Source organism: Lepisosteus oculatus, chromosome 28, assembly GCF_040954835.1.
Source record: "Lepisosteus oculatus isolate fLepOcu1 chromosome 28, fLepOcu1.hap2, whole genome shotgun sequence".
NCBI classification, from domain to species: Eukaryota; Metazoa; Chordata; class Actinopteri; order Semionotiformes; family Lepisosteidae; genus Lepisosteus; species Lepisosteus oculatus.
Genome location: NC_090723.1, coordinates 1,945,364 through 1,962,509, shown reverse-complemented (window position 1 = coordinate 1,962,509; position 17,146 = coordinate 1,945,364). Strand labels below are relative to the sequence as shown.

The following is a 17,146-nucleotide window of genomic DNA, read 5'->3' as shown; positions in this document are numbered from 1 at the left end:
CCCTGGGATTTTTAATGACCACAGAGTCAGGACTTCAATTTTATCCGGTCTTATCCAAAGGACACCACAATTTTTACTGTGTCCCCATCACTCACCATACTGGGGCATGAGGACCTACACAGACCACAGGGTGAGCGCCCCCTACTGGTTCCACTAACATCTCTTCCTGCAGCAGCCTTAACTTTCCCAGGAGTCTCCCATTCAGGTACAGGCGAGGCTCACACTGCTGAGCTCCAGTACTTTGTCGGGTGTGAGCTGCAGGGTGATATCCTGCAGCTGCTAGCTTACTAAGAGGAGACAAGACTAAGAAATCAGTGCGGTGTAGTGGTGGGGTGGCTGACACAGACATATGTGTGTATTTTTAAACCTTTAAAACTCCCGGCTGCTAAATGTAAAATATAAAACTAATATATATATATTTTTAATTGAGGTCTTGTTATGGAAGTCAATGAGTTTAGAATTGTGTTTCAATTTGACCATAAACTGGAAACCCTCTATTTTATTTTAAATAGATTTTAAACTAATGACACAATGTATAAGAGTGGTTAATTTTTTTTGCACATAATGAACCAGCACCTGAAGGTGGAGCCAGAGAACTTCTTTGTGTAGTACTTTTTCAGATGTGTGTGTTGGGTTCAGGGTGGTGAAAATTCAGAGACAAGTTTTGTGATTTTACAGGTAAACGGATATGAACAACAGGGAACTGACCGTAAAAGCACCCTGGGCTTTGGATTGTCAGAAAAGAAAAGAGAATAAAACAGAGAAATGTGAGTCAAGCTTATTTTCTTTTTATTGTTGTTAATGGGTTACAAGGCTAAAGATTCCTAAAATAAGAAGAGTTGTGAGTCATTTTAAACAACTTAATAGCACTCAAATGTGCTGTGCCTGTAGGTAGAGTTATCTAGAAGTCTGAGCTATCGGCTGCCTGAGCTTGCTGTGACCACCACTTCAAAGAGCTCTGGTGCAACATTAAAAGCTGGATAGTGGGGCAGGGGGTCTCGTGTTAACCTTGGGAAGGACACAAAAACATTGTTTGTCAACTTCTTTATGGAGGTGGGAGATGCTGGAGTTAGATTTATAGCAAATTTCACAATTCTTACTGAAATCCACCCCCCCTAGGATGTGAATACATTTCATGCTCTTATTGCAAAACAAGCCTGGCAGGATTATTTGCTGTAGTAGTATACAGACACACAGTAGGTGATTTTGTCATGGAAAGTCACTTTCTGTTCACCTCAGCAGTAGGAATGATAGGTGGCAATCACAATAAAATGCCTATTAAAATTAAAGTTCTAAGGCTCAATGCACAGTTTACTTAGTAAGCCTCCAAGGTTTGCTCCATTTCTACAATTAAAGTTTAAATAATTTTCTCTGTGATTTCTTTGTAATTTTTCTTACTTTCCAGAAACATTTAGAGTGTGTACATTTTTTTCCACCAACAGAAAAACTGTTATTTTCCAGATTTCTTTATTCCTTTCCTTTGATAAATTAACTGGCTTCTGTTACTGAATCCCACTCTCTGTGCTGTATTTGCTTGTAGCCTTAATTACTGGCAATATCAGCTGCCTTACAAGGAGGGCTAAAAATGCATGCCCCAAATCCAATTAACTTTTGATTCACTGCTCGTATAACAGGTGTCTGGAGTAATTGCAGGGTAGCCACAGAGCAGACTGATTTGTATGAGATATAACAGTGTTAAAACTCAGTCTCTTGTATGTTCAGCTCCAGTAGGACCAACCTAACAAGGAATATCTACAAGGGTTCAATCCTGGATTGGGACAGTTCATTACCAAATATATTGATTAGGCAGAGCTACAACAGATTAAACACATTAAAAGTATGTTCTTTAAGCCACTGTGACAATTTGTGGAAGCACCATGTTGTACTTTCAAAACCCTGCAACTTGGTACAGGGTGAAGGGGCTTAAAACAAGACGAAGGAAAGGGAAAACCGAAGGTCGGCTTGCTTTATTGTTCCATAAGGTGATGAAGTCTGTCCCAACCACAGGGGAACCCAAAAACTCGAAACAAAAAAAACTAACAAACTCCCCTCTTCTACTCCTAATTTCCTTCAGCGCTTCTGTCCCACAGCTCCAACGTCTCGCTTTCATTCACTTACACACAGACCTACGACATCAACCACTGCTCTCTGCTACATGCTAAACAAATTCCGCATTCTAACGGATTGCTAAAGTGTTCCCACAGGCAGCAGGTCTGGGAGCCGAGAAAAGAAAAAAAGGTGCTAAACTGGGGCAGGCGAGCCACTCTGACAACCCCTCCTAACTCTCCCCGAAACTACCTTGTATTTAAAAATATTATTTCACAAAACGAGCCCATTAACAAGCAGAGTTATCCAACATACACAGAGAGCACACAGGGAGAGACTGAGTGTGAAAGAGAATGAGAGTGGCACTGCTTCACCTTGCAGGCCTCTTGCGCTGGGCTGTAGTGGATTGTGTTTCAATCCCTCTGCACTGCAACACGAGTGGAGGTTGATCCAAACCAGGGCCTCATTACTTCTGATTCTCAAAGTCCTCCCTAATTCAGATTCATGGAAATACCGTGATCATTTAATGCTGGACTCTTCTCTCTTTTCCTTCTCTCCTGCATGCTTTAGAACACCAAAATGTCTTACAGAAAAAGACTGAACTATTTGTTTTAATTTAGTTGAATGCACCATTTGCTTTAAATTAATTTGAAGCAAGCAAGAAGCACTGATGGTATCAAACAGAAAGCTTTGATATTTCAAACCTTTCTTCACCATCAGCTTATAAACAATGAGGACTACGGTAAATCCCCCAATTTAAGAACACACAGTAGTTAAGACAGTTAAATGTGGAAAGGAAGGTGTTCAGTGGAGTTTATATCCTCAGGATCTGGGCTGCCCTCTAAATACGAAGGAAGCAGCTTCACAGCTAGACTGTGTCCAGCCTATTCTCAAGGAAGGCTGGCTTTGACAATGAATCCTGAACCACCTCTGATCACAGGTGTAGCTTCACCCAGTTCTTCACTCCCATACTGATTCAATCACTCGCTCACCTGCACAGAGGCCAGCAGAGGGGGGGGTTGAGGGGGCAGGAGGGGGAAGGGGTCAGTGTCTAGTCTACAGTGAGAAGCAAGCAGCTGGCTATGGTCGTCCCTCGCGCTGGGCATTAGGCCGTGTCCTTGCGCTCTGCAGTGGACTCCTTAATTATCTGAAACACAAATACACACCCAGTGAAAACAACAGCTTTCCAATATAAGTAGCACAGGGCAGGTCAAGCTGATTTGAAATGCCTTCAGCCACGGAGGGTACACACCAGACATCCTCAAAATATGAAGCTTCTTTTTAAAATGTATTTTAAAAACATTTTTTTTAAACCATCCGCTCCCAGGAAATTAGACTTTCCCCAGAAGCAAAACCCAAGCTCACTCATTTACAGGTAAGAATTAAACTAGTTAGAAATGAGCCGGCTACCATTGTATACAGCCCCTAGGTCACCCTTGATCCTGATTTGTTTTGAGGGAAGAACACACGTTCAGACAATTAAGGATAGCACCAGGGGTTTTACCCACCCTCGACGAGTTGTCTGCAGTCCAGAATCAACACAAATCCACCAACTTCCACACGAAATACCCAAACACAAGCAAGTAATACCAATTTACAAAATGCACAAGCCTCATAGGCAGATAAACAGTATGTTCAAACAACTGTAATTGTAATCTGAAATTGGGCTCTTCTTTTCTTTCGTGCGGAAGAACGTTTACCGGTGTTGAACGCACGTGTGTCGGCTTGGACTGCAGACCGTACCCCCCTTTAAAAAGACAGCGCCGGTTATTGGCTTCTGCTGCCCTCTGTCGGCGGAAGGATTAAGTACAGGTCTCTTGTTTCCCCACTGTTCGAGTTGTGTCAACCATCTTTACCAGCTTCTTCGTCGGATTCTACTTTAAAAAGGGAGTGCTGTCATTTTTAGAAAAACCATCAGTGTACTATTGTTCATCATGTTACTGAATAGCCCACGCCATCATTTAAAATGTTAGTCGCTAGTTTCTATTTACATGAAAAACAAAGTTATTTGATTCAAAATGTAGTTACAGTATGAAAATTGACCTTTGAGTTATAGTAATATTGTATACGTGTGAAAATATATAGTGTTGCTGTAATTAAATAATTAGTCAATGTGTTGTTCAAAAGAATAGATAATGACTTGAATTAAAAGAACCATTGAATCGTATCCAGTTACTGTATGTCTCTACGCCTGATTTCCTAATCCTCTGGGTGAAAGACGCTGCAGGGCCATATTCACGGCGTATGCACTGTCAATAATATTCCTGTATGGGTAACCCATGAAGTTAACATTTACTGTATGATACAAACCTTGGGATTCTGAGCCAAAACTTTTAGGTGCTAAATTCCTTGTAGAAAGTAATGAAGATTTAAACACATACGTTTTGGGGCCTGGTTATTAGAATTATATGATAGAATGATTCAGTATTTGAATAGCAACAGCATGGTGGTCAATTGGAAGATGGTCGATTTTAGCGGCAGAACACCTCGATGGTTCCTTCTCCACTGAGACGCATGATGCGCTGCCTGAGCTTCAGAGCAGAGTGCAGCGCTCGTGTCTTCCTCCACCATGACATCAGCCTTTCTGACATCGGCAAACAGTCGATATGGCGATCGTGTGGAAGGCGAGCACAAGCAATTCGTGACAAAGCAGTAGAGCACAGGTAGAAGTCTCTCAGTTGTCAATCCTCTTTCTAAATCCAATTGATCTCGAATTTGCTTTCTCTAACTCTGGGCTTGTACTGAAATATTTACCTGCCTGTTTCTCAAGCTACAAGCATCAGACAAGAGTAACTGTTACTAGACATGGGTTCTAGAAATCCTCATACTTGGACAGATAGATGTCAGACAGGGGCTTAAGCATGAGGACCCATGCAGAATTAAACTATTTACTAGGGGGGTGTTGACCCTCTGTCCTGTGTTCTCATTCCCACGCATGGGCGTACCTTGTTGCTGGAATCTCTAGGGGGTTTCGTCAGGTGTTTTGAGGCTGAGGCTGCACTAAGGTTATGTTACATTATGAGGCAACACAATAAAGCTAAAGCTGACACCAAAGATCGAACACAGACAAATCAGAAACCCTGGTGAAAATATATTGTAATTTCCATCCATCCAGTTTCTAACCACTTGATCTGATCTTCAGGGCTGCGGGAAAGCTAGGGCCCAGCCTAGCAAGAAACAGGTGCAAGATGGAATAGAATTGATTATAAATTATTATATAATTATTATGTAGTTCAAGAAGGTAACTGCATCAGCTCGCGTAGGCTGCAAAGGATCAAGAAAAGGTTTATTCGCTGCTGAAAAGAGAAGAAAAGAAACACAATGTTTCACCTGTGGAGCCTTCTTCAGGTGTGACTCCACAGCCGAAAACTGTGTGCTTCTTTTCTTCTCATTCAGCACAGAATGACCCTTTACTTGTTCCTAATTATTACGCAATCTTATTATTGTTTACATACATAGTAAATATATATGCATTATTATATAATTTGTTATAGGTGTAATATAAATATAGCAGTAAAATCATATTTTTTTTAAGTGCTGAAGCATAACACTGGTTTTCAATAAGGAAGTGTGCAGAATCCATACCATGTCTCTCAGGGTGCAGTAATGTCTGGTGCCTAGGTACCATTGGGGCTAAAGTGAAGGTAAACAAGTGGCAGCCTGTGCGCTGGTCTGAGATAGGCAAATGCCAGTGCTTGTGGATACAGCGCCCCCTGCTGACGTACCTCCCCATCCCTCATGTCCACGGTTTTCACCAAAATGGTTCTCTTCACATGAGACTCTGGAGAGAGCTTTGTGTCCAGGCTGGTCTCTGCGGTACAGAAAGTGAAAAGGATTTGTGCACTTGGGACTGGCGTTTACAGATCATTATGATAATATGAGAAATATGAGTATATCAAGAAATAAGGTAACAGGACATACTGTACAGTTACAAAGGAACAAGTAATAGGTTTATTCCCTGCTGAAAAAAAGAAGAAAGAGAACACAACGTTTCGGCCGTGGAGCCTTCTTCAGGTCTTCACATACTGTACAGTTTACTGGTACAAATGAGCTACTCCAGCAGGCTTGGCATCTCTAGAGCTAAGTAAAACTGTCTTTTGCTTTCTACAGGATGTGCCACCTGTCCATCCATGGTACCACCAAGTATCAGTTTGAAGATGATTGGCTTTGTGCACAAGGTCAAACACTGGGTGCTGCCTTTACCTGCTGGACACGTCACAGGAAGCTGTTCACTGATAGCAGCCAGGGTTGCTGCAACACTGACAATCACAGTGAGTGTTCACAGGACATGCTGGATCACCACCTCACAGTCCTGACCCGAAAACCAATGATTTCAATCCCTTCTGTGCTTTAAAGAGTCACCTGTACAGCCGAGGAATTGCCACTAACTTCAAAAAGAATTGTAGCAGGCAGTTACACCGGACTCCAGGAGATCTGCTGAGTTTGTTATATTGGTGTTAGTAGTGGGATTCAAACCCATATGAACAGAGTTCCTGCCAGACAGGTGTCCCAGGCAAGACAAACCCATGACTCTGGACTCTGTTCAATTCTACGGCACTCTGCCACCCAAAGTCAAATAATTAGAGCATAACAAAAACAAAACCATAAATGACTTGAATAATCACAGTTTTTTGAGTGTAGTGTTGATTGGAAATTGTTTGATATTTTGCCCTGGGTTCTGTAACGACTAAAATACTTTGAAAAGGGATTCACTTGTATGTGGTCTCATTGTGAATCTGGTGATGTACCCTTTCCTCCATCAGAAAATAGATGTCCTTGTTTTCATTCAAGGATAGATTATATTCTGAGGTTAATTAGCCCTGGATTTAAATTTTTAACCTGATTAAGTATTTCCTTTGTCACTTTCGGTCACTATACTTGTCAAAGACATTTTTCAAATTGAATATATCTTCAAGGATGCTAAGGCAGCTTGAAAAGTGAAAACTGCACTCAGAATGGCCCAGATCAGGAACTGGTGTTGCTCTGTTTGTGCAGAATGACAGAGGGTGCATGACAATTTAAACCTCCAGAGAAATAATAAAGAAAGGTTGGATAATAAAAAGTAAATTACATGTGTGTTTGAGGGGGAGGGTGCTCACCTCTGACTTGAAGAGTAGAGAAGCTCTGAACAGGAACAGTGATCCTGAGCAGAAACAGAAAAGGCAGAATTTAATCACTCCTCACCTTTAATTAATATAGGCTTACAAACCAAGAAGAATGCTTACTGGGATCAGTTACAAATATTGGACTTTGGCTTTCCAGGAAAAAAACAACCATATTAAAAAAGTTTATTTATTTTATACATTAAACATTTTCAACTTTGATACCCTACATACTGTATGCATATTTGCATATACCTTTGCATATTTAATGTTCAAGTTCAAGTACATTTATTCTTAAACTTGGCAATATTTGACAGAGCATCTGCAGTAGACGTACTGCTGTTTTTAGTGTAGTTTCTGTCATTCACAGAAGAGTGATTAAAGTTTTTGTGTTTTTTAAATAATTAAAGGCATGTACAGTAACTAAATTATTCACAAAAATTCGTGATGAGCATGTTTGCAAATATCCAAACTGAGCTGTAATTTGATGGTGCAATCTTACGATGCACAAATATTTTGGCACCACCCAGTCTGGCATCTGCTCCACCATGAATTTTGTTCAGTTCCACTGTCCCTTTGTACTGTCATTGCTAACACATTCTGCAGGCTGATATCTGGGAGTAGCTTACAGACATGCCTTTCCTGCATTCTCTTGAAACCCCTGGTCACCATATGACATTGCTACCCTGGAAAGAGTTACAACAACAGCAACTGGAATAGTCCAGAACACTGATTGAGCTCCATAGCCAATGGTCTGGATTATATCAGTCCCTGGTCACTCTAGAAGCAGGACTCAGAGCTGGGTGGGCATGTGTCAGCCAGTGCATACTCACCTTGCTGCTGAATTGTGACCCCTGTGAATTGACCTGCATTTGTGAGTTTGTAGTGTGGTCTCTGAGAGCTGCATCACTCCTCCTGTCAATGCTCACTCTGCTGTGAGCTCACTGGGACTACTGGGTAGAATGACTACTGCACACTTTATTTAATACAGGGTTGTGGGCAGCCAGTGTCCCAGCAAGCAATTGGCGCAAGGCAGGATACACCTTGGATGGGATGGCAGTCCATTGCAGGGCAGACACACACACAGCCAATTTTCCTATAGCCAATTAACCTACCAGTATGTTTTTGGACTGTGTAAAGAAACCCATGCAAACATTGGGAGAACGTCCAGACTCCATGCAGATAGCACACAAGAATTGAACTCAGGGCCCCAGTGCTGCAAGGCAGCAACACTAACCACTGCAGCACAGTGCTGCCTACATTCTCTACATTCTTTAAATTTAATCCTGCATATTAATCCTAACATACTGTATTTTCACATTTTAGTTTACATCCATCTCGGATAGAATTTCATGTTATTGCTCTGTGGTTTCCTGTGGTGGGATGTGCTCCCAGTTTATCCCCATTTTCCCATTCAGTTCCTCAATAAACTCGGCCCAACCATCACACCCTCAGCTGAATCCCTGGCAGGCTCACCGGCTCTCCTCGCCCTCCAGCAGCTTCCTGTAGGTGGCGATCTCAATGTCCAGGGCCAGCTTGACGTTGAGCAGGTCCTGGTACTCCTGCAGGTGGCGCGCCATCTCCTCCTTCAAACTCTGGATCTCCTCCTCCATACGGTTCACAGCGTCCTGGTAGTTGGCCGACTCAACAGAGAAACGATCCTCCATCTCACGCATCTGGCGCTCCAGGGACTCATTCTTACAGAATGGAGAATGATCCATAGTCAGACAGGGGCAAAATAGCCATGAGCTAAAAATACAGCAATTCTCTAACTGCAAAGACTATCATTGGAAGAAACTGAGTCATCCAGCCACATAAGGAGTGTAGTGGGTGGGCATATGCAAAGGTTTCTTATCTGTATATTGTGGTTATACAGTATTTCTCTTTATCTAATGCTCTGTGTTGACATACTGTGTTCATTTGCGAAATTGCAATCATCTTCACACTAAAGAGACAAAACAACAAAAATAAGCACACTCCTTGTCGAGATGTGCCTCTGAATGCTTTATTGTTAATTAGACTCACAGTTCCACGGAGTGATTCCAGGTCACAGGTCAGCGCCTGGATCTGGCGGCGGTAGTCATTGGCCTCTTGTTTCGCCTGTCGCAGAGCTTCTCCGTTCCTATTAGCTGCATCAGTCAGATCAGCAAACTGGGAGAGAACACAAACATTTACAGATCATCAGAAGTCCATGAAAGAACAAAGATGAGTTGATCTGATTGAAGTATCCACAATACTAAAAGGCAATATCATACTGATGTACGTGAAGGTGAGGGTGTGTTTAGGAGTTAAAATAAAATGCACTTATTTACACAAAGAGCTAAAAGCACCTAAATCTATTTATTCAGCCATGCCTTCAAAGATGGTACATGAGATTTCTTTAATAAACACCTGCATGAGAGTCAAGGTAAATTTTGCTAAACTTCTAATGAATAAGTGAGAAAATTAACCTGAAAGAACTCCATCAGCCAGTCTTGGAAATTCCAAAGCTTTCATACCAAAGCAAACAAGAAAAACGGAACAAGGGAAAGGAGGTCAATGTCTTTGATAAGGCCAGACCTTGGAGCGGTACCACTCCTCCGTCTCCTGCATGTTGGAAGTGGCCATCACTTCATACTGGCTGCGGATGTCTCTGAGTGCCGCGGTCAGGTCTGGTTTGGACATGTCCATGTCAACGTGGACTTGCTGGGCCAGCACCTGCTCCTGCATCTCATGCAGTTCCTGTGGGCAGAAGAGAAGGACTGACTGAGTGTTCACTCACTGCTGAACACCTCCCTCAAAGACTTGTTCCTGATTCCCCCTCCTCTGGCTATCCTCCATTTCTAGAGACCTGACAATACCCTCCACTGCAATCTCATGCCTTCCTTCTTCACATGGTGGATGTCCAGCTAGGGTTTCATTTCCATCCCTGAAGACCTTGCTAACCTCATCATGGATCTTCTTGAGGAAGTTGATCTCGTCCTGCAGGGCATCGATTTTTCTCTCCAGCTGAACACGGTTAAGAGCTGCCTCATCGACATCCTGTAGAGACACAGCAGACAGCTGTTAATATGGAACGCAATGCAGAGTAACTTTCAAAATCTGACCTCCTGAAGCTGCTGAATACTTCTACATGCACTGTCCTTACCAGACTAACAATGAAGAAGACCATGGCTACCCTGTATTTTAATAATAAGCAAATATTGAGTGTACACATACAATAGATTGCTACATTTGACTCTATAAAATAACTTTGAAGTGCAATGTTAAACAAATATGAGCTGTATTGTTTATGTTTTTAGATGTGTGTTGAGTATGTTGTCTTTATAATATAGTCTGGGAAACAATACAACCTTTACAACCCCAGGACAATATGGTTTATAGCTGTTTATTCTCTAGACACCATGTGCACCTACTGCATAGTTCTTCAATTTCCTGGAACATGCCAGAGAGACCTGCCTTGAATGTCAGCAAAATCAAATATTTGGGACCTGTGAGTGACTGCACTGTTAAAGTCCCTCTATTCACAGACAGGTCCAGCCATACAATATGGAGTTGTTAAACTGAAGTTCAATAGAAGGTCAAATTGTATTCTCACACTTCCATTCTCTTATATATGAAATCTTGCCAGATGAGTACCTCCTTTCACAGCATTTTTCTCGCCCCTCTCTCTACACCCCATCTTCAGAGTTGCAGCTGCCTCCCTGGTTCAGTCCAGGCAAGTTCAGGGGTTTCTGGCAGCCTTAACCTTACAACCAGGATTGTCATTTCTTCAGCCAGGTGAGTTCACACCAAATACAAAATAATCAAGTATGCTATCCCTGTAAATTCATTGTCTCGTCACATTTATTCAATTATGACCAAACTACTAAACTGGGTTTTGCTGCTTTGAGCCTGGGCTATGTCACTAGTCCATCCTGACTGATTATCCCCAAACAGCAGCACACCCCTAGGTCTGGCTGGGCTGCTTTCCTTACTTTGGCAAATGACAGCTGTCCCTGGAACTTGTCAGTTGCCTGCATGTGTGCAGTGTTGTCGATGAAAAATAGATCACTATTCCGATTGCTGTTGGAACTTCCCTGCAACTCATTCTGCAGTGATTTCAGATGGGGAGGAGAAAGTAACTAGCTCAATTCTTAGAAAATTGCAAAGACTAGATTATGGTTCGACTTGCCTGTCGGTATGAGTTCAGGTTATTTTCAGCTTCAAGGCGCAAGTTGATCTCATCTTGTAGCCTGCAGGAGAAGAGAACAGAACCATTAGCTTTAAGGTACATCATTATTGCCCAGCATCATAAAAGGAAGACACTAGACCTAATTGGTTTTACATAAATGTCCACTTTGTCTGGATTTAGTATTATTACAAGCCCTCAGCAAATATCGATCTACGTCATTAGCCAACTGCAATGTTTCAAGCTGCAATGTTCAGTAAGGAAACGGGAGCTTCAGTTAACCTGCACTTCGCACGTAACAGCAACCTCTGTGGTTTGCAGAGCTGTCAGCAAGAACTGCAGCACATCCTTCAGTTCATTACTCTGCTACAGTATATCCCTTGTGGGGCTCACATACTGAAAAGGGCATATGGATTATCTCTGTACCTCTCAGAGGAATCTTCTATAGTCGTCACCCTAGTCCCACTATTGTACAAGCCACAGCACAAGCTATAAAGTCAATGCTTTGTGAGTATAAAATTGACAAGAATGAAAGGGGAATATAACTGTTTTTTTTTTCCAATAAAATGCTCCTGGTGAATTCCTGAAGCATGTCTGTAAGCAGTCATGAGGCAAAGTATATCAGCGTAGCACTAGCTTTACAGAGGGATTTAAAAAGCAGGATGTAGAAAATTGCTGACATCCTGTGAAATGTATGACTTTAGTAAGGATAAGTGTAGACTTTTTAAATCTTTAAAGCTTTCAGCACAACAGCATGCCCTGGAGGATGCTGTCAGTCTCACAGCACTCACATGGGGACTGAAAGTTGCACACACTTCTCCTGTACTAAGAGGCCACAAGAGATGTTAGACAGCAGCCTCAAGCATACAGAGCAACAGAACACAGAACCAAATCCCAGGTGATGTGTTGGAGTGATCGTGGTTTACAGTGTAATAGTTCTAGACAAGGCAATGGCTATGTTTGAAAACGTGTCAGAATAGCAACAATGAAAAGAAAACCTTTAGCCGTTAGGGGTCCCATAGTGCAAGATGAAGGAGTTTTGTCTCAACAGCGCAGGGCTCACAAGAATGTTCAAGCTTGGCTCTGCAAAGAGCTGGAGCTTTCAGAGTGCTTGCTGTGGCACTTGTCTGGGCTGAGCACGTTGGGCGCTCAGAGGTGTCTGAATCTGGAGCTTAGTGACAGACTTGTTACTCAAACAGGTGTAGCACCATATGATAACACAGTGTCATTTAGATGGTTTTTTAAATGTTCTTAGGAAGTGAGCTTCAGAGCACAAAGACGTAAAGTAATGTCTGGGTTACCCAGAAAGCTCTAAGAAATGTGTTTGTTTTTATGAGAAGCAAGCAGGTTGTTTGACGAACAACAATGCAACCAGATCTGAAAACAAACTATCACCAAAGAAGATAGCAGCCCTTGAAAAAACTAAAAGAAATTAAAAACACAGAACAATCTGGGATACTTTTTTAATATATCCCAGGAGGAGACTCAACATCATAACTCTTTTGTGCATTCAAATGAATTTTCTTTTACCATAAGTCAGCATTTCTACACATGTAGAACTGCTTGAACACAGAAAAATAATTAGATGCTTTAATTAGGCAGATACACAATATTGATAATCCTTTTAGGAGAAACGTGGATCAACAGAAAGCTACAATCTGCTGACTTCTACATCCGCTCTAAAATCCACCTTTATTTTATTTCCAGGGCAAAAAAGAGTCTGTGTTGTTGTGTACAAGGACCACAAACATCACCAGCGCTGACAAAGATTAAGAGATTAAACTGAACTTTTTGCAGCTGTGCATGGCCCATGCTCCCTCTGACAGCCAGCAGGCCAGACAATAAAGGCCCCTTTGTCACACTTGTCTGTGGGGACAGCAGCCACCCAGCCCACTGTTGGCAATTCCCAAAGAATAAAATTGTCAGAGATGTTATTTGTGGCATAGTCTCTGACAGAATGCACCATTCTTTGGGCACAGACATAAATTAGGCAGAGGTGTGGGATGAACTGTGGTCTCAGTTTTCCATTGTTTTCCATGGTGTTTTGGAGGAAGGAGGTTGAGCTGGAAAGGGATCTGGAGATGCTTCATAGTGTCTATACTGTACTGTTGTTTAACTGACAAATGGCAGAAGAGCTTTTCTCACCTTGTGCAAATAACCTCAAGGAAAGGAATTCTTTGGATGACAACAGTCAAATGTTTGCTTATCTGGCAAAAAGAGGCTAACTACTTTTATTTTTCATGTGCATTTGTCAAATGTTTATCTTAGCATTGCTGTTTGCACTGTGGGACTCTCAGTGCCATTTACAGACACGACTTACCTTCATCTCCTCTATATTGGTAAAGCAGGTTATAGAACTGAACCAAGCTGACTACCAATCCATTATGGGAGTAAAAAAGGAGCAATTAATATAGATTAATTAATCACTTCAAAGGGAAAAAATAAATACAAGGAAAAGAATAATAGTGCATTAAACAGGTCTGATTGTGTGACATGAGGATGAGATGGATTTCACTAATAATGGTGGGAAAGCATGCATGAACCCATCACAGCTATTACTCATCAAGAGCAAAGCTTTTCTTTAAGTACTGGCATGAATGCAAGAGTTCGTGCAGCTGTCACTTCAAGCAAGGCTGAAAAGAGGAATTTAATTCACAGTCAGGCTCTTTGTGGGGCCCAGTGAAAAGCCTATGTACATAATAAAATGTAGGGGGCTCCTTCACTCGACTGTTCTCCAAACGACTTCATATTGCGAAATTCAAGCAGCTACAGTAATGGGCCATCAGGTTTATTTGCTAGTAAACTCAAGGCTATAAATCCGTACATTTCAGGCTTCATGCAGCTTAGTGATCCAAGTGGATAAATTTATAACTTTACAGGTTATTATAATATAATAAAAGCGGCATGACTGATTCCATCTCCTCAGATCCCTGATAGGTGCACAGTCACAGGTAATGTTGTTAATTTTATTTTTTCTTGAGAAAACTGTCGCAAATGACTATGATTTATGACTCTAGCCCTGTTTAGGTAACCTTAGTTCACTTCACCTTTAGACAGCAAATCCATACCACTGAATAAGCTAACAGTGGTTTGAAGGTTTTAAGATCTGTATAACCGTCACAAATATGATATCTATCTGCAAACCCCATCTTACCAGAAATCTCTAGTTTAGCACAGTTTAATTGATGACAATAAAACCCTTTTTCAATAGTTTGAGGACACCAGCCTTCAGTATGAAGAATACCAAAATCAGTGGAATCAAAATATCCTACATTCCAACTGCTTTGAATGTCAGTTGAACACAAAACATTTCCAGCAGCACCACATCTGTGATGTAAAACTGAAAAAGTTTTTAATTCCACCCTAGTTCTTCTGCCCTGCTGTGTCACACTAATTTTGCATCTACAAATGCAGGCACTGGCACTCACAACACAAACACACTCTCACGCTCGGTGTTCACTCTGGCTTGTAAGGATAAGATTTAGTCAGCAGACATCATCTTTCCAGGGCAATTTCCAAAACTGTACTCTGAATTCCTTTCTGTTCTGAATGTCCTAGTAAAACCAGCTCAAATCTATACTGCATATGATAATACTATATAGGATGCTGTTTTATTTTGTGCATAGATTTAGAAGAATTTTATTTGAAGAACACAAGCAAAATAATTTATAAACATTTAAGTTATAAATATTCCTGTCCTGGAGAGCACAAAAAAACTTTCTGAAAAACTCCTAATTATTTTGCGTGTACAGGCTCTAGCAAGAGGAGACATCAGTTTTGCCTGACACTAAGCATACTCTCAGACACGACGACACGTAGGAAAATCAGCAGCACTGAATGGGGCATAACTCCTCTACTGGATTCTTTGCATTTTAAATTTGGGACATATTTTATAACTCTGTCACTACATTATAAAAGATTTAAAGAGTATTGCTCTCCAACCCATCCAACAGGTTCTCCTTGGTGACTTTATTCTATAGTTTACGAGTTCCCCATTGTTCTTAACCTAGGCTACACTCTATTGCACATTGCAATATACCAGCTCATTGTTAAGGGATATTGACTATACTGTACGTTTTTAAATCATGTCTTAAAGTATATTTTCAATTCCTGGCACACACTTATAGATCTACTTTTGATCTATACTTGTGGGCCAATTTATAAGGCCCTTTGAGACATGGCTAATGAATTATCCTGCCTGAACTGGAGACAGTTATTCTATCTCTTGTAGTAGCTGGACTCCAGATTTAGGCTTTTGCTTGTGGCACCAAAGCGATCCTTGGAGCCGCCGTACTGTTATTCTCTCCCCGGAATCTGAAAGGACTACGCTCGGGGCTTTGGGAATGCTGATAGGGGAAACTCCAGCTTACTTCTGCTGCAGGTGGGCCAGGTCCTCAGCCAGGTTGTCCCTCTCGATCTCCAGCCTGGCGCGGGTGGTGCTCAGCTGGTCCACCTGCTTGCGCAGCTCGCGCAGCTCGTCCTGGTAGATGTCGCCCAGGCGGGTGGGCTCCTTGCCCCTCAGCTGGTTCAGCTCGGCCACCAGCACCTTGTTCTGCTGCTCCAGGAAGCGCACCTTCTCGATGTAGCTGGCGAAGCGGTCGTTGAGCTCCATCATCTCCACCTTCTCGTTGGTGCGCGTCTCCTTGTACTGGGCTTTGAGCACGGTGTCCAGGGAGAAGTCCAGCTTGTCGGGCGTGAAGGAGCCCAGGACGACTCCACTGCGGCGCGCCGTGACATTGGAGTGCGAGAGCCGGGGAGAGCTGTGGACGGCGAATCGGCCAGAGGACAGGGATGTCCTTCCACCGCTCCCCGACGCCCCAAACCTCTTCCTGTAAGAAGACGCCACCACCCTTTGGGTCTCCATGTTCGTGCTCATGGTGTTCGGTGGAAATGGAACAAGTCAGCAAATGAAATGGTCTCTGTCCCTCTCCGGCTTTTATAGACACTGTCCTCCGCCCCCCCACCCTGAGCAGGAGGGCTTGAGACAGGAGGGGGAGAGAGGCAGGGGGAGGGGGAGCACCACAGCTAGGACTTGCCAGCCATTGTGCTCGTCTACTGAACTTGAAACTCTCCTGGCTTTCTCTCGCTTTCTGCAAGCTGGAGTTTTGGAATGTTATTCAGGAGGGAAAAAAAAAGATAATGAGCGCCTGAAGTACTCCTGTGCACTGTAGGGAACAACTCTGCTGCAGGACTGTGGTTTTCAAAACGGTTTTAATCAGTGTGGCTGCACACTGCGTCCAAGGGATTTACTGGAAATAACACTCACTGGACTCTCGCCGCAGTTTTGTAAAGCACTGCCATCTACAAAACACTTTGCAAGGATTTATTTTATGAAGATTTAAAAAAAAAAGGTGTAGGCAAAGGTGTAGGCACTCTTTTACAATGTCCTTCCTAGTCATAGAACTTATCTACCTTTGTCTGCATGAGGCCAAAGCCAAGAAAAGTAAGATAAAAATCAATTTCACTTTAAGTACAGTATGGCTATAGCTACTGTACATCCTTTAGGATTAATTTAAGAATTAACATTGCCTACTAACCAAGCATAAAGGACATTCTGTGTGTCCATTACGACTATCAAACTACAGTATTCGACTGTCATTGCTTTCACCTTTTAAGCACCTCTCATCTTCCCCTCAGCTGACACAATCTAAATAAATGTCAGTGTTTTCAATTATCTGAGATGTGCGACGACATCACTAGTGTTGTGTTGCTCTTGTGCACTTCAGCTGCCAGTAGCTTTGCACTGGTGTGAGCATGAGTGCGTACAGTAAACTTCTCTTCCACTCGTTAGAAAACTCCATATATCTGTCAGCACTGTAAGACAGTAAAAACTGAGTCCTTCCTTTCT

At 42.3% G+C, this 17,146-nt stretch overlaps 1 protein-coding gene across 1 annotated transcript; it reads right to left on the bottom strand.

Annotated features, from left to right (window-relative positions):
• Positions 1–766: 766 nt before the first annotated feature.
• Positions 767–16,286, bottom strand: gfap (glial fibrillary acidic protein). The gene is made up of 9 exons (XM_006638160.3): positions 15,669–16,286; positions 11,302–11,362; positions 10,074–10,169; positions 9,708–9,869; positions 9,174–9,299; positions 8,625–8,845; positions 7,146–7,189; positions 5,772–5,857; positions 767–3,193 (listed from the first exon to the last, which is right to left on the bottom strand). Exons 1-9 carry the CDS (start codon positions 16,172–16,174, stop codon positions 3,152–3,154), a joined length of 1,344 nt encoding a protein of 447 aa, XP_006638223.2. The 5' UTR covers positions 16,175–16,286; the 3' UTR covers positions 767–3,151.
• Positions 16,287–17,146: the final 860 nt, after the last annotated feature.

Coding starts and splice junctions, on each gene's coding strand:
- gfap (XM_006638160.3), bottom strand. CDS start 16,174: ATGAGCACGAACATGGAGACCCAAAGGGTGGTGGCGTCTTCTTACAGG. Junction 8,846..9,173: donor TGGAATCACTCCGTGGAACT/GTGAGTCTAATT, acceptor CCATTCTGTAAG/AATGAGTCCCTGGAGCGCCA. Junction 3,194..5,771: donor TGGACATGAGGGATGGGGAG/GTACGTCAGCAG, acceptor TTTGTGTTTCAG/ATAATTAAGGAGTCCACTGC.